The following is a 21,169-nucleotide window of genomic DNA, read 5'->3' as shown; positions in this document are numbered from 1 at the left end:
ACCGATGTCCTGCGCATGCGCCGGACATACACCGGTGACACTCATTCCTTTTCCTTCAACCCACGTTGCATGACGTGTTTGAGGTGCTCAGGCTTTTTCTTAAGCCTATCTTTCAGGGAAGGCCATCGAATCTTGGTAACATATCAACGTCCTTCTTCACTTCTTCAGGAATCGGTGAGAGCGTTCCTTTTTTGTATAACGAGAAGATTTCTTAGCGTTTTTGAAAGTTTTGCCACTTGTCTTTTGTAACAGTGGTCCGCCAGAAATCCCATAGGGGTTCAACGTCTTCGATTTACACGTCACATTGGCTGGCTTGGACCAAATGGCATAATGTTAACGGAAAGAACTCCACTTCTTCTCGTTCAATGCAGGTGGCGAACCACCTATCCTGGCTTTCCGGCCAGGGAATTTTCCCCTACTTCTTTGAAGTAAGACGATACGCGATATCGGTTACACTGAAACAGCTAGGTCGCACTATTTCACTTGGGGGCGTTATCGCCAGTGTGATTAAGGGATCCTCCCTTCGGTTTGCTGAAAACAAATCTCCCGTCCCAACTTGGGATTTGCTCCTAGTTTTGGAGTGATTGAGATCGGATTCTTTGAGCAGTTACAAAAGCTAGCCTTGCTAATCTAACACGGAAAGCGGTCATGCTTACTCTACTAGCTTCTTCTAGAAGTGGGAGTAAGTGCATTGTCTGTCTGGTTTTGCTATAGACATCTCTTTGGAGAAAGACGGATCTATGGCGCTGCACGGCTGTTTCCCGCAACAGTGGGGATGAATAGTTAGTTTCCAGTTGAGCCGTGTCTGTATGCTGCGCTGTGTGCCAGTCTTTACGCGGCTGGAGGCACGCACTGTGATGAGTCACGCTGGGTTAATGCTACAGGCAATCTCCCGCTGTCTTTGTGAATAAACTGATTGGCCTTGTTTTTCACTTGTGTTGCTCTATGCGTTTATTAATCAGTACTAAAACATTCATAATCTTAAAGTACACCTTTTGCCCTACACGCTCATATAAAATGTATAAGAATTGACCATGGTTGTGTGCATAAGCTTGCATTTGAATAAAGGTAAATGTTTGCGACCGTGTTGTGTTGTCTTCGTTTTCTGAAAATATCATCAACTTCCATCGTCCGTGGACATTGCATCGCAAAAAACACTATTAAAATGTGTACACCCCCGCAAAGCATAGCATGTGTAGAACAAGCACAGCCTCATTATTTTCCCAAGCGGTGAAAGGGTGTTGATGGCGAGGTGCGATAAAAGGTCAGCGTGGCGCCACACCTCGGCTAATGTTTATAGTCTTGTCAGCTCGCTTGTCTCTGCAGGGGCCAGAGTTTATCTCTGAAATGTAAATTGTTTTTAAGTAAAAAGCGGCGCATCCGGCCCGCTAACGATATATATCACTTCCATCGTGGACGTTGTTCACCGGGCATGTATTCTGAATAAAAGTAAAACCAGAATATGTGATATGCTTCATATAGTGTTTCTTATTGACTCAAAAGTGACTCGGTGTTTGATTTGACCTCCGCTAAGCCAGCAGTGTTAATCCGATGCTAGTGTCAGTATCTCAGGTGGCACACATGATTTTGATTGCGTATGTTTTATTTCTTTTCTCATTCTCTATGTGTCTCATGAAGACTACTATCAGCGTGTAGTGAAATGTTACGCGGTTTAGTGAAGTGAGTACCACCCGTGTAATGGCAAATAAAGCGGACCAAGTGCATACAGAACAGTTACATGAACAGAGACTACATTCTCTACAGCCTCGGATATAATGTATTATGTTATCGCAAAACCGATCTGAGAATTCAATGCTTTGCATCGGATACTTGAAATGTGACTGCAAACTTTCTGTGTTTTTGAAACAATTTGTGCTCCATAATAACAGTATGTTATAATTAACACTAACGCGGCCACGTCTAAGTGTGAGGTGTATCAGTATGTACCCAAACAGTGATTGATTCACTTTATATCTTTGTTTTGACAAGGACTATTTTGTAGCCAGCAAATCATACAGATCGCACTTGTGTCAGTGACAAAATGGGTGAGGTGGAGTATCAGCAGCAAGATTACTGGTTCTCGTGACATACTGTGTAGGTCTGTCCGAACTGTGTTGTGTCTTTCTCCCTGCGCTGTTTACTGCCCGCACGGCGCGCGCAGCCAAAACGGTGTAGTTTCAATGGAGTACAAGCCGCGACGCATCAGCTTTACTGGCTGCATTCCCCACCCTCCTGCTGTCACCCCCTTCACCGCTTGAGCAATGTGGTAAGCTGAACTTGTTTTAGGCATGTTGAACTTAAAGTGTGTGTTATTTTCTTGATGTACGTACTGCGATGCGCTGTCGAGGAGTGATGGAACTTGACCGAATTTTCATAAACAATGAAAAACGCAATGCTTGGTTCGGTGCGTATCTTTATTCACATGCATCTTGACAAACACATATACAGTCAATGCTATGTAGGCCAGAGTGTGTACTTTCCAGTTATGTGTATTTTACTACGATGTGATGAACGCGCCGAGCACAAATAGTGAAACACAAAACTTATCATTCTTTATGGGTTTTGAGTGGGAGCGTATCCACCGCTGTCCACAGCTGTGTTATTTATAGAGGCAACTGGCTCTGCGGAAAAAGCTCTCTGCACTGGCGCGCTCAGCGCTGGCAGGCACAGAAACTCTGTGTCAGCTGCGAAACAGCCGTGGCTTAGGTTTCGTTCAAATTTTCTCGCAAATGAGCAGAAACCGGATAAACCAGCTTCGATAATACAATTCAAACCGCTGAGCAATATTTCGGCTCCATTAGAGCCATAATTAACCAATGGGCCATTTCGAGTTTTGAAAGCTTTTCTGACTCGCACTGATCCGTTTAGATCACCAAAACATAGGCTCTTGTTCATATCCATCAACAATGGTAGAGGCAATGACTTAGTGAAGTCACCCTTAGCTAGATGGACTGCCTCATTGATTAGGCATGCCTACAAGTGATGGCAAGAAAAGGGGGGGGGGGGGGGGCAGTCAGTCCTCCCTCTTCAGGCAGCACGGACTCTAGAAGTCAGAGTGTGGGCCTCTTCTTTAGCTGTACTCAAGTATGGAAGACTTGCAGAAGTTATGTATGCAGCTTATTGGACGTCCAAGTACGTATTCATGAATTTCTATCTGCGGGATATATCAAGTACCCGCCATTATAGTACACATGGTCTGCCGGCTATAGTTGCTGCCGGGCAAGTACTTACAAGATATTGACTGTGATTATTTCCCCACCACCTAAATTAACAATCTGCTATCTATGTGAGTTGGGTAAGAATATGTAATTTAATATAAAGTTTCAAAAGTAAACTTTGATTTAATTAATATACTTACCAACTCACATACTGAATTCCCTCCCAACCTGCCCCGCATATTGTGTTTAAAGGGGTATGTGTTTCAGAACGGAATGAGTGTCACCGGTGTATGTCCGGCGCATGCGCAGGACATCGGTAGGGGAGGTTACTACCATGGACCATGCCTTATATGGTGTAGAGTTTCGTTTTTAAGAGTTACTTCCCGTGTTACCACGGATGAGTGCTTCAATACCTTAGCAACAAAATGAAGTTATTGCTATCTATGTGAGTTGGTAAGTATATTAAATAAATCAATATATTTATTTACTGTGTCACACGATTTCAGCGTAGCATGCTACAATTTTGCAGCAATTGCTACGCTGCTACACTAAGCCCAGAACTGCTACGCTGATACAAAAAATTACAAGCATGCAAAAAGTCCACTTATCACTTGACAATCGGCAGCAGTCAGTAAAAACTGCGCTTGTGATGGAAAGGTCTCATCCAATCAGGGGATGGTTTTGTCGTACATCCAATCGAGAACGTCGTTTCTCCTTTTCGTGTTTAGTCTAGGTTAGCGTATTCTAATTGATTGACTTGGAACACGTTCTTGGACGTGTGGGATACTGAGACACTGTCTCCCACTTGCCGCCAAGTCGACATGTCGCGATGTCTGATTGTGACACGGACAAAACAGGGGAAGAAAAAAGTCCAATGCAAACCTCGTATAATGCGGGTGTGCAATTCAAATTCAAGACATTGGTACTCTTAAAAACCAATTGCTACTCTGAAAATTCCAAAATGCAGTATTTTGCTACTCTTTGGGCTTCACAGGGGTTGGCAGCTATTATCACAAAGGAAATGCTATATTTGTACATTTTTTTCAAGCTTTTTGTTGTTGTTTATACCAAGGCAAGAGTGTGTTATAATAGTATTTATATTTGATTTGAATCATTTTGCAGTTTGCACACAAGTAAAGTACATGTAAAAAAAAAAAGTTGATGATCTCATCCAGGACTAAAACTGTGAAACAAAACTGCTATGCTGACTTGGTTATAGAATGCAGAGGCGACCAGCTGCGGCAGGACATAGAGAGATTCAGGGCGGCAAAATGCCGAGGCAGTCTCGCAGTGTCAGTCCAGAGTTTGACAGCAGGCAGGTGGCGGCCTGTTTGTCACCTGACAGGGATCGGCCACGCAGCGCTTCACCTTCCAGATCGGACCTGCACAGGTGAGAGATTATTATATTGTCTTGCATTTATTTACAATGTCACAAAGGAAATCATATATTTGTACAATGTCTCACACTTTTGAGGCAGCTACAAGTGAGAGATGGTTTAACTGTCTTGCATATTTACTGTGTCACAAAGGAAATGATATATTTGTACATTTTTGTCAAGTTTTTTGTTTGTTTGTTTATACCAAGGCAAGAGTGTGTTATAATATTTATATTTGATGTGAAACATTTTGCAGTTTGCACACAAGTAAAGTACATGTAAAAAAAAAAAAGAAGGATGATTGATCCCGTCCAGGAATTAAACTGTGAAACAAAACTGCTATGCTGACTTGGTTCTAGAATGCTGATTTTTCTATCACTTGACCCCATCAGGATAAGGATCACAACGTTATCACATGTACACAATTAGAGTGAAGGTACAGACTGAAGGTTCTCATGTTTTGCTAATCTAAGAGGAGAGATCACTGTCTTAATACATGTAATGGTAAGGCCAAAAAAAAAAATAGGTCTGTTTACGGTAACCCGACCGACCCTAGTTTTTTCGCGCGACCCTAGACTTTTTTTTGGCATTTGGGGGGAAAAAAAAGAAAAAAAAAATCTTGTTTTTTTGGCAAAATAACGTAAAAATATGGTTTTTTGGAAAAAAAAAATAAAAATAAAAATTCCCGACCTACCGACCCTATTTTTTGGGCCTATGTTACCGTAAACAGACCTATTTTTTGGGGGGGCCTAATGTTGTTGGGTGTTCCTACACTGAGCACCCACGGGGCCACTTGCTACAGACTTTGTCATTCAAATAGGATTTCATGTGTTTACCTGTACCATCATCCCACCGTATTGACAGCCATTCTCCATCCATCTGGAAAAAAACCACCACCAGAGTTTTGTGTCCAGAGATTTTTTTTAACATGAATACTCAGCAGCAGAGAATTTGGTTGGTCTAGACTCCTCTTGGGCTGTAAACTAACCTTTGATTGACAACTTTGCAGGAGACGCAGTCCCTCTCCAATCCGGCACAGAAGTCCCTCCACTGTGGAAGTGCGAGTGAAGGCTTGGACGGAGCAAGAGTCAAGGGTACCCCTTAGGAACCCCGGCTTAAGCGGAATGGCAGCCCCGTGCTGTAGACATGGAAAACATTTATCCCCGAGTACGCAGTACTAGGGTCCAACAGACTTTAATTGTCTGTCTGTCTGTCTGTCTGTCTGTCTCGACTTAACAGCTTATTGCTGGGAAACTACTGGGCGCAGTTCGTTCAAAAGTTGATACACTAACTTGATAATAGGTCCGATTGATCGTATTAAAACTTCATAATGTTACCTGGGACCTAAATGCGAAATAATCCACAAAAACGACTCTTGACGGTGGGCGCAATTCGCGGTGGGATAGAACTGCTGTTCGGCTAATAGAACAGCGTCACTGGGCCTGAGCACACATACGCTGCGTGTGCCACTGAGTTCGCGTGCTGCGCGACCTAATTTTATGAACGAGCGAAGGGAAGCCAGCCGGCTTCATACCTCTTGTAGTCTTTTTTCTCTCGCGCGGTGTGTGTGTGTGTTCAAGATTTTGTGCACATGTGTTAGTGTTACTGTTTGTGTGTGTGTGTATGTGTGTGTGTTTGTGTGTGTGTGTGTGTGTGTGTGTGTGTGTGTGTGTGTGTGTGTGCGTGTGCATGAGTCTGTACTCGTGTGTGTGTGTGTGTGTCTGTGTGTGTGTAAGGAAGAGAGAAAGTGAGGGAGAGAGGGAGAGAGAGTGTGTGTGTGTGTGTGTGAATGTGTGTGTGCATGAGTTTGTGTGTGTATGAGTGTGTATATGTGTTTGTTTGTAAAGCACAGCCTCGGCTCGCATGCAATGTATTTATATAGCAAAGGGAATGCCTGTAATTCACAGAGCAATCACTTGGTCTTAAACGTGCACAAGACAAAAACTTTCATACTGGGGGAGCGAACCAGTCTGAAGAGTACTCGGGTCCAGCGCGAGCGTTTTTTATCACCTAACGGAAGGGTCACCAGATTCGACAACATCGATAGTGAGAATCGCCCACCAGCCCGGCATCAACAGAGAAAGAAAGCTCCTGGTGAGACAATTTGGAAATGTATGACTCTGCCGAGCTGCCGTGAATCTTTCTTTAATGCTGTCCTTGATTGAGCCTGAAGTTGACTCCGAGAAGACTTCACAAAGTCTGTTTACCAAAAGTTCAGCTTTTGTGCAGTGAGCGTCGTGACAAAGACTTTGCCGAATTAATTTCAGGCTTTATTTAAGACTTTCCATTGGGTAAAAGCTCTGTCACAGAGGCTGGCGTTCCTGCTTGTGATTGCCATAGTCAGATTTTGTAAGGTCTTTCTTCAAAAAGTACCAGTGCCAGAAAGAAAAGTTAGGAGCTTGTTATTCGTGGGGTATGCAATGAAAGTAAGGCAATCTAGTGGCTGCTCCGCCTGGCGTCTGGCATTATGGGGTTAGTGCTAGGACTGGTTGGTCCGGTGTCAGAATAATGTGACTGGGTGAGACATGAAGCCTGTGCTGCGACTTCTGTCTTGTGTGTGGCGCACGTTATATGTCAAAGCAGCACCGCCCTGATATGGCCCTTCGTGGTCGGCTGGGCGTTAAGCAAAAAAAAAAAAAAAAAAAAAAAAAAAAAAAAGAACTGGAGAGAGAATTGGCACTGGGAGACAGTGCTGGTCAGGTATGCAGACCTGCCAACTGCTACGATTTCAGCGTAGCATGCTAACATTTTACAGCAATTGCTGAGCTGCTACGCTAAGCCCAAAACAGCTACGCTCAAACAAAAAATTACAAGCATGCAAAATGTCCACTTATCACTCGACAATCGGCAGCAGTCAGTAAAAACTGCGCTTGTGATGGAAAGGTCTGATCCAGTCAGGGGACAGTTTTTTCGTACATGCAATCGAGAACGTCGTTTCTCCTTTTTGTGTTGTAGTCATGGTTAGCGTATTCTGTTTGATTGACTTTGTTGGAGGTGTGGGTTACCGAGGCACTGTGTCCCACTTACCGCCATGCCGTTGACACGGACTACGAGAGGGGAAAAAAAAAATCCAAGGCAAACCTCACATAATGCAGGTGTGCGATTCAAATTCAAGACAATGCTACTCTTAACAATTTCTACTCTGAAAATTTCAAAATGCAGCATTATGCTACTATTTTTGCTTCACAGGGGTTGGCAGCTATGGGTATGCTTGTCAGAAAGAAGAATACCCATACACAAATCTTCATGCTTTTGTACCTTGGTTGTGGTTGTTGTAGGTTGAAATGACAAATTTAGAAACACAAAATGTATCTGGTCGGTAGCAGGTTTAAGCTCTTAGACTTTACTGTCTCTTTGACGTTTCTTACATGTACACAAAGTCTGTAGTGCAGTACTAGTATTTTTAAGTACAGTCAAACCTACCCACCTCTCCCATTACGAACTCCACAAAGAATCCCAAATGATTTTTGTTATTGTATATATCATTCACCTTTCCATAGTGACCTTCTGTCTATAAAGACAACTTTTAGCTGGTCCCTTAAGTGATTGTTATCTAGACAAGTTCAACTGTGCAATAGTGAAGAATGAGCTTGCACCATCTGATCTCTCAAAAAGTTCCTTAAAAGATGTTTTCACTGCTGCTTGTCACCAGTCATATGTTTCTCAATGCCGCAGCAACGGGATGATGAAGTAATCACTAAATGAAATTAATATCATCAGGTTTTGTTGTCATTTTTTTTGTTCATTTTTGTTTGTTTAACTTAAGCCAGTGTAAGTCGCTTCGAGTTGTAGAGAAGCACTATATAAATGTTTTATTAATATTGTAATTCTCCACAAATGTTGCAACAGCACCACCACCAGCCGTGTCCTGGTTCATTCCCATGACTGACGACAAAGCCTGGCAGAGCTGCATCAAAGAGCCACAGGCCACCGCAGCGTTCCGTCACGACTGTCGCCCCATGGGCCTGTCCCAGAACCAGTGGCGCGAGCTGGCACGAGTCGATTTGGAGGAAGCGGAGGGGGGTCTGAGAGGGAGTGTGGAGGGGGAGGCCACCAGAATGTACCTTCACAGAACCACTAAAGAGGCGGAGAGAGAACTAAGGCTGCAATACGACCAGTTCGAGGAGAAACCATTGTGTCGCATGTCTCTGCAGGTAAGAGAACAACAGAAACTGGTACAGTGGAACCCCCCTCTAAAGACCTACAAAACATTGAGAAAATCAAGTCTTAGAATTAAAGTAAAAAGTCGTAAAATTGGGTTAAGTTTACAGAGGTCATGAACTGAAAATCTGAGAGAACAGGGTCGTAAAAGGGAGGAAGTCTTAAATTGGGGGGTCTCCAAAGGGGGTCTCCAAAGGGGGTCTCCAAAGGGGGTTCCACTGTATTGTTTATAGCATATCGGGTAGGAGTAAGGAATCGGGGTATAAGGCGATCGGGGGAGGCAACCAGGATGTTGCTACACAGAGCCACCACAGTGGTGGAGAATGGACTATGGCAGCAGCATGACAAGTTCGAGGAAAAACTGCTGTGCATATCTTTGCAGGTTAGAGAAAAACGAAGAAAAAGTTGCAATCAACCCATAGTATTGATGGCTTTGTCAAATTTTTAGGCGGAATTTTCACACCCCGTACTCTCCTGTGTAAGGGGTGTTAAGACATGGAGCTCTATTCATGAGACAAAATGAACTTTTCGAAAGCGTATAGGAAGAATCATGTGGGGGAAAGAGTTTTGTCCTTTTACAAGTCAGGCGGCTGCTTTGTTGTTTTTACATTTAGTCAAGTTTTGACTAAATGTTTTAACATAGAGGGGGAATCGAGACGAGGGTCGTGGTGTATGTGTGTGTGTGCGTGTGTGTGTGTGTGTGTGTGTGTGTGTGTGTGTAGAGCGATTCAGACTAAACTACTGGACCGATCTTTATGAAATTTGACATGAGAGTTCCTGGGAATGATATCCCCGGACGTTTTTTTTCTTTTTTTCGATAAATGTCTTTGATGACGTCATATCCGGCTTTTTGTAAAAGTTGAGGCGGCACTGTCACACCCTCATTTTTCAATCAAATTGATTGAAATTTTGGCCAAGCAATCTTCGACGAAGGCCGGACTTCGGTATTGCATTTCAGTTTGGTGGCTTAAAAATTAATTAATGACTTTGGTCATTAAAAATCTGAAAATTGGAGAAATTTTTTTTATTTTTATAAAACGATCCAAATTTACGTTCATCTTATTCTTCATCATTTTCTGATTCCAAAAACATATAAATATGTTATATTTGGATTAAAAACAAGCTCTGAAAATTAAAAATATAAAAATTATGATTAAATTATAAAATTAAATTTCCGAAATCGTTTCTAAAACTATTTCATCTTATTCCTTGTCGGTTCCTGATTCCAAAAACATATAGATATGATATGTTTGGATTAAAAACACGCTCAGAAAGTTAAAACGAAGAGAGGTACAGTAAAGCGTGCTATGAAGCACAGCGCAACCGCTGCCGCGCCAAACAGGCTCGTCACTTTCACTGCCTTTTGCACTAGCGGCGGACTACGTTCAGTTTCATTCTGTGAATTCCACAGCTTGACTAAATGTAGTAATTTCGCCTTACGCGACTTGCCTTTCTACTACTGTGTTCTATGTCACATCATTACAGGAGGCCTTGGTGAGACGACGACCGGACTTTATCTCTGGGATGAGGCAGAGACAGAAACTCCTGAAGTTGTCTGGGGAGGAGCGACAATTCCAAGCGCTGGTCAGAGCGGAGCGTGAACTTCTCTTCCATGATCAGCGTATAACTTGCGCCAATCCTGATGCTCATCCCTACAGCCGTGAGTGTACATTACATAAACTCTGTACTGTCACAGGTATATGATCTACAAGTTACTATCCCCCTTCATTGGTGCTGTCGACGCCCGTTTTTAACCACTTGCTTCCCTTTGCATTATCAACTGAGCATCGTCGTCCCAAACTAAATCTTCAAAATCTGGGTCAGGCAATCCTTGCATGCAATAACGACAGCTCCTTCTGGCCATTGGTCAGTTCATTTCGGAGCCAGACTACAATATGATTTTGGTCACACTTGAAATTACTGCTACTTGAGTTTGCTTTCCAAACAGATAGCAAGTGAACGGGAGCAAAGGGTCAGTTATCCACTTAACTTACCTTGAACAGTGAGATCAACAGGATGTACAGTACACAAAGAAGAGCGGAGAAACTCAGAAAGCGACAAGTCGACACACTCACATGTTATATTCGAAGTTAAAATTTCAGTTTTTACCCCAGAGCACTGTGCTCAATCGGTAGAGACCACCAATCCTGATCTGTCGGTCACTGGTTCAAATCTCTGAACTGGGCAGAATATGTTTTTTAATTTAATGTTGGTTTTTTTAATAATTTTTTTGAACTTGTAATTCTTGTATTTTATTTATTTGATTTATTCCAAAGATTTTGAGTGATGCATTGGAAATCAAATTTATCAAAGGGTTACATAATTATTGAGTACTTCCCAGAACTACCCATTCTATTATTAGTAACATTGGCTTCTGGAAAAAGCCCAATAGCCGATTGTATCACCGCTGCATGTAATGGTCATAGACCACTTCTAATTATAATGTACTGGTACTGTTTATAAACAAATTCTTGCACTCGTTGAACAAGGGGGATGGGGGTTCTGTCTGGGTGTCTACACTTTTTCAGAATTCCTCAATTTAAAACCACTTAGTATTTTTGGTGTGGAACTTGGTATGATTATATACATCACAGACTGTGTGTTACACTGTGATCTGTCACACTTTTGTTTCACAGAAAGTAAATCCAAAAACAAAGAGACTGCCAACGTTCCAAAATTCAGAATCATAAAACAAGAACGGTAGGTTGTTGGAACGTTTGTTATTGACAAAACAATATATTCACAGATATAATATATAATTATATTAGATAAGTTTTGTGTGAATATTTGTTTGTCTGTTCACTTAAAAGACCGTTGGGTCGAAATATCTGTGAATGTATTGTTTTGTCAATAACAAACGTTCCAACAATCTACCTTTCTTGTTTTTTGATTCACAGAATGTAAGAATTTGCTGTTCTTTTGCAGTCCGCCTGCACATGCCAACGAGGAGAGTCTTCTCAAAACAAGAAATGAAGGAAATAACTGAAAAGTGAGTTCAAATGGTCTTCTCTTCTTCTTCTTCTTCGTTCATGGGCTTAGACTCCCACGTTCACTCATGTTTTTAGCACGAGTGGATTTTTACGTGTACGACCGTTTTTACCCCGCCATTCAGGCAGCCATACGCCGATTTCGGGGGAGGCATGCTGGGTATTTTTGTGTTTTTATAACCCACTGAACTCTGACATGGATTACAGGATCTTTTCCGTGCGCACTTGGTCTCGTGCTTGCGTGTACACACGAAGGGGGTTAAGTCACTAGCAGGTCTGCACATAAGTTGACCTGGGAGATCGGAAAAATCTCCACTCTTAACACACCAGGCGGCAGCGACCGGGAGTTCAAATGGTCAATATTTCTTTGTGTGTCAGATCTACCGTGTGAATGAAACTCAGTCATTTGAGGGTATTTCAAATGAACTCATACTGTACTTCTGTGCACCCAAGATTAATTGGTTATTGCCCTTAATTGTGTTTGTTTGTTTGTCTTAGAAATTATCTTTGCTTGGACGTTTCCATGTGGCTTATCTTAAACATTGTCTTTGCTGAAACATTTGTATCTACATTGTATGAAGTTTTGCATGCATAGATCTATATTCCTGTCTCTTCATGCTTAAATGCCTCACATATTTGGCAAGTTCAAAACTGAGAATCATAACCAGATGAGGCCAAAGAGGTGATAACAGAATCAAATAACAAAGAATTGTAAATAAATGTAGGAACAACTTTCACCCTTGTAACATATTTGGCGAGTTCATAACTGAGAATCGTTACCAGATGAGGCCAAAGAGGTGATAACAGTACCTGCTATTCCGTCTTGGTCATGTGACAGACGTTTTCTTCCACACGAGATTACATTGATTGTCTAACGAGGCCGTCAGGCTGAGTTAGACATCAGCTAATCGAGTGTGGAAGAAAACTCTGTCACACGACCAAGTCGGAATAGCATTTATGTCTCACAGCTTCAACAGAGGAGAGAACAAACACGTTTTGCGTACTCAAGCTTGACAAACCTAAACACAGGAGCAGCCATTGTCGAGAGATCTACTTTTTGACGGAAGTGACCGAACAACTATGAATGATGTCTCGGTATATGTGAATGACGTCACAGTCATCGTCACAGTCTGTATCTTTTGAAGCATCGCATTCTTCATGACGTCTTTCTGTGTCTGCATCCGCGAAATGTTTGTTCATTCCAGGATCTTTGTCATCTATGTTCAGAACTCTGTCCTTATAGTTTCAGACTAACAGGCCTCCTGAGCTAGCCACTTTCCAAGGGCAGCTAAATTCGCGTATGGAAACAGTACTGTCGTCTGGGATGCCGTTTTCAGTATTCTGAGCGTTGAAGAATGTGTAAAGAGAAGAAATGATAACAGCAGGAGAAATAAAAGTCGTGTGTTAATTTTTTGGCTTTTGGAGGGACGATTTTGAGTTTGAATCCGTTCTTGCCATGCTCCTAAAGCGTGTAACATACAATCTTGCACACGTTTGCTTTAGTAGTGGCAAAGAAGGAAAGCGTGTGACATAATCAAATAACAAATGAATGTTAATGAATGTAGGAAGGACTGTCACCCTTGCAACTTTTAACAACACCAAAAAATCTGTTAAAACCTGTCATATTTTGGGTTGAGGAATGCTCCAAGATGACAGTATGTGTGTTCAGAACCACAATCACAATCCTTTGTAGTTTCTGGAAAATGAGTGTTATCAAATGCAGTAGCCCCCTCCCCCCCTTTAAGACTACCTGTCTTTTATTGTTAAGACCCTAGTTTTCCAGATTTTTTGTTAATGATTTACATTCCTCCATTTTTAAACTCCCTCTAGTTTTAGACCTGATTTTCTAAGATTTGTTGAGGTTCTGCAGGGGGGGTGTTGTCGTTTCAACTGAAAATGCAGTTTGGTAATGTGGTTGTTTCTTGCCGTGTGTGTGCAGGAACTACAACAGTCTACCAGAAGTGAAGGCCAAGGTTGTGGAGCAGCAGCGGAGCGAGGAATACAAACTGAACCGACTGAGGGCCAAGGTTTTCAATAGGGTGAGAAGCACGTTGTTTGGGCTCTGTATGACATGAGTACTAATGAGGCGTTTCTCATGGGATCTATTTGGGTATGGTTTATCTGTGGAAAGCAGCTATAGTACAATTCAATTCACACAGTTAGATCCACTTAATACCCAATGTTTGATTTTGGCTAATTCAAGTTTTTGTTTAATGCAAGCTTGTACTGAATTAAGTTCCCAGCAGATTTTCTTTTCTTTTTGCTGAAACTCCCGATTTACACAAAGTGCCTTATTCAAAGTTTTAAGCTAAGCAAGGAGAATGTTCCGTTTGAAACCCTGAATTTTACTTTACCAGCCCTATGTGACGATGGACGTTTAATGACATGCACAGGAACAGTACACAAATCAGCAATCATGGTCCTCAAAAAGATAAATGTGAACGTTAGTGTTTTACTACAGGTAACTGATGCCATTTTAACATGTTATGGAACAGAACTGACACTTTGAACAGTAAGACCGACTTCTGTGACATATATTCACAAAGTAAGGTCCAAAGACAGACATTTTGCTGATTGTTCAATGTTGCTTTAGATTGATTTACTTACTGCCCTCTGCCCCTTCTACATGCATGTGTCTGAATGTTGTGTGTGTGTGTGTGTGTGTGTGTGTGTGTATGTGTGTTGTGTGTGTGTGTGTGTGAGTGTGTGTGTGTGTATGTGTGTGTGTGTATGCGTGTGTGTGTGAGTGTGTGTGTGTGTGTGTGTGTGTGTGTGCGAGTGTGTGTGTGTGCGAGTGTGTGTGTGTGTGTGTGTGTGTGTGCGAGTGTGTGTGTGTGCGTGTGTTTGTGTGTGGGTGTGCATGTGCGAGTGTGTGTGTGTGTGTGCGAGTGTGTGTGTGTGTGTGTGTGTATGCATGAGTGTATCTCTCTCTCTGCTTTACTGATTTTTGATAGTGGCAAAATCCTCCTTCTTCTTCAGCGTTCCAGAATTTTCTGGTGACGTGTGAGCTCGTTTGCCCATTTCAGCTTCACTCCGCTTTCGTTGAGTAGGCATGCTGGGTATTTCCGTGTTTCCATAACCCACCGAACTCCAACATGGATTACAGGATCTTTTCCGTGCCCACTTGGTCTTGTGCTTGCGTGTACACACGAAGGGGGTTAAGACACTAGCAGGTCTGCACATAAGTTGACCTGGGAGATCGGAAAAATCTCCACTTTTAACCCACCAGACGGCAGCGACCGGGATTCGAACTCACGACCTCCCGATTAGGAGGCCGACGTCTTACCACCACGCCACTGCGCCCGTCATGGCAAAATCCAACGGTCCTGACTAATTATTTTCCTCTGTGTGCAGAGAGTACAGAGAACAGTGCTGGCCCGGCAAGGTGCCGTCAGGTGCAGTTGTTGATTCTACCATCTTCGACTGTTATTTTAGTTCATCTACCTCCGCTTGCTGTACTTGCATCCTGCAACCATACAGCAAATGCTAAGACTATATTTGTAAGTTATCAACTTAGTTAGAACAAATCTTTATACTGTATACAGTGATACCTGTTAGAACAAATCTTTATACTGTATACAGTGATACCTGTTAGAACAAATCTTTATACTGTATACAGTGGTACCTGCGATGAAGGGACACCCTTGGGACCAGGTACAAGTGTCCCTACATTACAGGTGGTCTGTCATGACAGGTTTATTTTGGTCAAGATAATAGACAAAGGGACCTCAGAATGTGTCTTTTTAAGGGAGGTGTCCTCTCATCAGAGGGGCCACACATCGCAGGTACCACGTACTGTATGAAGCATCTGTGTATATTCCATACAAGTTGGTAGGACTATATACCCTTTTGTATTTGTTGCACAACTTTTGAAATAAATGAGATCTTAAAAATCATGTGTATTTCTCAGTGTGTATAGTAGCACTCAGTTGATGACGTGTGTTTCTAAAAGATGTGAAATTAGAGACCTCACTTGTATATATACCGAGCAACAAAAGAAACGCGAATTTTCTCCAGAAAAACGTTTAATCACAATTTTAAAATGTCATTTCTCATAAACGTAACATCGAAACGAATCAAAATCACGGTGGTATATTCCTTGCACACTGTTCATGGCTATGGCATAGTCTTTTGCTGCCACGGGCAAAGGGAGCCTCTGCAGATGGTCAGTGCGGTGTGACCCCCATGGATCTTGATGACGGCCTGGCAGCGGCGCCTCATGGAGTGGATGAGTCGGTTCTCATCGTTGAACAGAATGTTTCGCCATTGTCTCCAGTTCCAGTTGATGTGATCCTGGGCCCACTGCTGGCGCGCCATGCGATGTCTCTGAGTGAGGACTGGTCCTCCAGTGGGACGGCAGTTTTGGAGGTCTCACTCAGCAAGTCTTCGGCGTATTGTCTGGCCACTGATAGGTCTCTGGTGGTTACCAAAGGTGTTCCTGGCTGTTTCATTGGCTGTATGGAATCGGTTTCTCAAATGATGACGCAGGATCTGGCGATCTTGTCTCTGTGTGGTAACGCGAGGTCTTCCACTTCGTTGTGTATCAGCAGTGCTTCCAGTGTTGACAAAACGTTGCTGAAGGCGATATACTGTTGATAGATGCACATTGAAAGCGACTGCTACCGCTTCTGGGTCATCACCAGCCGATAATCGACCCACTGCCCTCTCGCCTTGTTCTGGTGTCAATCTTGGCATCTTGACTGTCAAAAGTTAGACTGGCCGTAAGTGTGCTATGGTCTCTTTTTATTACTAATGCATCAGTGAACACATCTCACACATGAGGCTTCCCCTACTCCGCTTGCACGTGCTGTAAGCGCGCATCATATGTTTCACGTGGAAACTGCTTGAGACAGCAGCAATGGGAAAATATTCACACAACAGCTTTCTTACACATGACTGCATAGTTCATCTATATCCCGAAAATGGTCACTCTCAGATTAACTGCGTTTTTTAAAATCAAAATATCGAAAAATAATTCGCGTTTCTTTTGTTGCTCGGTATATTATATACAAACATTCAGAGTATGTTTCATGGGTGTTTAAAACAGGTAAATGTCATGAAATTTGTCGTGGCATTCTTATTTTGCATAACTAAATAGCACCCCCACCCTCACACATCAACACAGAGTTGTGTTAATAAATCATTATGTGTCACTGATTCCACAACATGCCCTTGAAGCTGCTACATGGGTTTTTTTAGTGGATGGTTTTGCAACATTATGGTAGTGTTAACCCTTTCACTGCCAGATGTAATAACACAAAATCGGGTCACCAGTTATATTTAGTCATGAGAATGAGGTATCCTACTAAGCCATTGGCTAGTATTTGTGTGTCAGCAGTGACGCAGCATTTCTGGAAAATTCCTGAACGGAGAAGACGGTTTTACCCGACCTAAGGCGCTGCGGATGCACAGGCACAGGACGGGTATACCCGTCTTAAGGCAGTCAAGGGATGGTTTTGTAACATTATGGTAGTGATCGAGCACAAACAGACTTGTCCTGATTTTGTTATATCTTTCTTCCAGATATGTACTGAGTAAAAATTCATTGCTTGCATCTATTGTAGCTCATTTCACTGGTGCCTTATTTTTATTTTATTTTCCATTTTCTTTACTTTATTGTCCCATCGCTTGGAAATTTGGGTTGCTTCCTCTCAGTGGAAAGCTAGTAGCAACAGAGTTGCGCTACCCTGGTGTGTGCAAGTTTAGGTGTAATCAGCCACCTGAACTTCTGGCAGAATGACCGAGGTCTTTTACGTGCCACAGTGGCGACATGGGGGTGGAACATGGATACCATCTCTGGGTCTGCACATAAAGTTGACCCGTGTCCGTCCTGGCCGGATTCGAACCTGTGACCCTCGGATCGTAAGTCCAGCGCTCTACCAACTGAGCTATCGGGCCCCTAATGCTCTAAAAGGATATTTATGTTTGTAAGATTAATTTTATTTCCGTTTTTATCTAAGACACGTCCACTCTGTGGAAAAGAAGAGGTACCACTTCCTCCTTCTGTGCTGATTGGTGTTTTTTTCCCCAATGTTTTCCTACTGGACTCACTTGCCGAGTACTCTACATGACTGTGATAAATATTTATTCGTTGCTATATGAACATTTGTGCGAGTGGCATTGTTGCAGAGTTTGACTTAAGTTTTCAGTTTAATAAATAAATGTATTTAATCAAAGTTTTCAGTTGAATTAGTCAGTGTATATACACTTATTTAATCTAATTCCTTTGCTCATCTCAACAGGGTGCGTGAATGTATCATTGCAGATTATGTCAGCATGTGTGCATTCAATTGAACATGTTGGTTTCTCTAGGAAGTGTAATTTTTCTGACCATACATTAGAAAAGTAGACGTTTAGACTGACTTAGGACACTTTAACCTGTACAAGACTGAATTCTTATGTTGCATATACTCCAAGGAAGCCTATTATGTTTGTACTGAATATGATCATGTGTATTGTTTAATGTGTAGAATAGCAACCAGTAGGTCTTCCAGTGTGTTTCCAAAGGATCTGAAATTAGAGACCTTAGTTGTATATGAGGTTTAAGTTTCTTATTAAAGATTCATGGTTTTTGAAGACTGGTCTTTGGTGTGATTTGAGAGCAGTGAAAACAGTTGTTGAAAACCCATAGCAGGATGCCAACCTCAATAAGAAATTGGTCTGTAACTTGTTTCTGCACACATGTATCCTGCACCTCACACTCAGCAGGCATTAAAACACGCACGCCCCCACCCACACAGCTGGCATAATTCACACCTTAAAACAATGTTTGTTTGTCATAGGTACACTTTTATCTTGTTATTAATCATTTATCATTCCGTGCAGGAAAGCACTCTTATTTACAACAGTTCATCATGCCAAGAAGGGCAGACAGTTCCTCACAAGACATGCAAGTCTTCAACAAATCAAGTGCTAACACAGACCTGTTTACCCCTAAAACATTGCATGTGTATTTTCTGGGAGCAAAATGAGGCAAATGTGTAGTTTTGTAATTGAATGTGTAGAATTTCTCGTCGACCTATCACAACAACAAGAACAATGATTGCTACTTTTTACCACATGTATTGATTGACTGACGGAAAAATGGGAATTGCAGACAGTGCAATGAGCATGACGTTTTCCTTTCCGCGAAGACAAGGCACGGGTAGTCCTGATGATATTTTGGCAGAAAGACTTGGTTCGGCGCATTGCTCATCTTTTTCTTTTTGGCCGGTGGCCTTTCGGAGTCATTTTCTTCACAGTTCTCATCTTCACTTTCGTGTGCTCTGCGTTCAGCCATTGTGTCGAAACGCCCGCATGGTTTGGCAGTAACGCTTTCAGTTGTGCCCGGCATTTGCTTGGAGAAGCCTATTCGGCATTAAACAAGCTACAACGTAACGCCCGTGGGCGCTTTACGCGCTGCACGCAGCAAACGACTGCTGGCCGAAAACATGGATTGGAAAATGGATCGGTCAAGGGAGATGAAGAAAATTACGGATTGTGATATGCGTAGCCGAAATAATACCGTTTGCGTGCAGGGACGGGGCGGTGTGAGAGCACAACGGGACAAGGAACAGGTGTAAAGACGGAAAAAAAAAGAATTTTTTTTTTTTTTTTTTTTTTTTTTTTTAAATACCGTTTGCGTAGAAAATGACAGACTTGCGTAGTTGCGTAGTATATTATTCAAATTCGTAGTTTACTACGCTCAATGTGTAGTGTAAACAGGTCTGGCTAACATGATCATACACAAGGTCTGTTCATAGCACAAACAATTCCAAACTTGCACAAAAAGTGACCAACCATTCTCCAGACCAAAAATACTACACGAGGGAGCTAAGCAACGGCTACAGAACGTCAAAGAAAAAAAAAACTTTGCAAAAACAAATGATAGCAAGTAGAAATGTGCACATCGTCAACAAGTAAAACAAACAGAACAAGAGGCGAAGCCTTCAAGGCTCACGTAAGAAATCGACAAACAGTAACACAAACTCAATCACTCCGTCACACATACACACACACACACACAGAAAGAGCATAGGTGAAACTGTGCAAGAAAGCGAGACACTAGATCTAGATCCGTCTGTCTGCATGTAGCCTACTTACAGGGACACGACTGCCAACTAGTCTCGGCGCGCTCAAAATAATAATGACCGAGACTTTCAGTAATTCCTTCGCGTGACGTCTAACCCTCTTATGTCATAATGTGACGTCAATGTAATGTGACGTCTTCAAATGTTAGAGTTTCTACCACAGACATACACACGCACATACGCACGCATGCACGCACGCACGCACAGACAGACAAAGTTACGATCGCATAGGCTACACTTACTTGAGCCAACAATGTGATGGAGAGTTTCACAATAAAGCAACACGGAATGACTGCAGTATGTGTAATTCAAACAATGTGTAATTTGCAAGCTCAATCCAAGAACGATATAAATTCTAGGTTATTTGGAAACAAAACTGAATATGCTGCAAAAGGGATGGCAGGATTTAAACTATAAAGCAGAAATTAAAGTACATGTACAACATTCTTCTTTTCTAAATTATCACTGCTTCCTTGTTTTGCATTGTTTCATTTGTTTCTACAGTTAGCCGTACGCATGCAATGCTAACAAATGTAAACATTTTGAAACTGCACGTATCTAACATGAATCTAATAGAAATTACCAATTAAGCTGCCATTCATAAATTCATTAATTTCAACATCCAATGCTTTCATCATGTCCTCAATACATTTATACATCAATGATTTTTTAATTCTGTGACTCTCCCTTCATTCTGAATACAACTTTTTTCAAAGCCTTAAGTAATGAATGCCTTGTGTGTTCCAATGAATGTTTTATTTGGCGAGCAAAACAAAAACAACCAAATAAACCCAGATCGCAAGAGTCAAGGAATTCTCATCAATCCCAATACTGCAGTATGTTTGCCTCAGAGATACAGAGGTACCTGTGATGAAAGGACACCCTTGGGACCAGCTAAGTGTCCCCACATTGCAGGTGGCCTGTCATGACAGGTATATTTTGGTAGAGATAATAGACAAAGTGACCCCAGGATGTGTCCTTTAAAGGGAGGTGTCCTCTCATCAGAGGGGCCACACATCGCAGGTACCACTGTAAATGCAGGAAGAGAACTAGTATTGGTATAACCTATACGTACATCTGTCACTTATCTTTCACTCAACAACAACAAAATCACTTAATTTTCTTTTCTAATGCAACGCAATTTTACATATAATGCCTTCACGATGTAATATCCCTTTGAAATACTGCACCAAGTAATGGATTTTCAGTGTCTGCAATGTTAGATATGTACAATCTGTTGCTTACAACCATAAAAATCTCAATTTCATTCATGCAACAGTCATATTTCCAGGCCAGCATACTAGCAGTCTGGAATAATATAATACAGTGTATGTATGTATTATAAAATGTTAAAAATGCTAAGCTTGTATGCTTGTCCTGTTAAGCTCCATATTGTTCACATAAACAAACAAATAAAG

General features: G+C 42.0%; 1 protein-coding gene across 1 annotated transcript in view; it reads left to right on the top strand.

Moving 5' to 3' along the window:
- Window positions 1-18,258, top strand: part of LOC138982977 (microtubule-associated protein futsch-like) — a 33,243-nt gene extending 14,985 nt beyond the window's left edge. The window contains exons 13-19 of the mRNA XM_070356367.1: window positions 4,378-4,548; window positions 5,544-5,701; window positions 8,384-8,688; window positions 10,181-10,355; window positions 11,621-11,684; window positions 13,622-13,721; window positions 15,037-18,258. Coding sequence (XP_070212468.1) covers window positions 4,378-4,548; window positions 5,544-5,701; window positions 8,384-8,688; window positions 10,181-10,355; window positions 11,621-11,684; window positions 13,622-13,721; window positions 15,037-15,090 — 1,027 coding nt within the window. The 3' untranslated portion in view covers window positions 15,091-18,258. The remainder of the gene's footprint in view (window positions 1-4,377; window positions 4,549-5,543; window positions 5,702-8,383; window positions 8,689-10,180; window positions 10,356-11,620; window positions 11,685-13,621; window positions 13,722-15,036) is intronic.
- The last annotated feature ends 2,911 nt before the right edge of the window (window positions 18,259-21,169 follow it).

The sequence above is a fragment of the Littorina saxatilis genome, linkage group LG12, assembly GCF_037325665.1.
Source record: "Littorina saxatilis isolate snail1 linkage group LG12, US_GU_Lsax_2.0, whole genome shotgun sequence".
Taxonomy (NCBI): Eukaryota; Metazoa; Mollusca; class Gastropoda; order Littorinimorpha; family Littorinidae; genus Littorina; species Littorina saxatilis.
The sequence above is the reverse complement of the archived record's forward strand: the minus strand, read 5'-3'. Positions and strand labels throughout refer to the sequence as shown.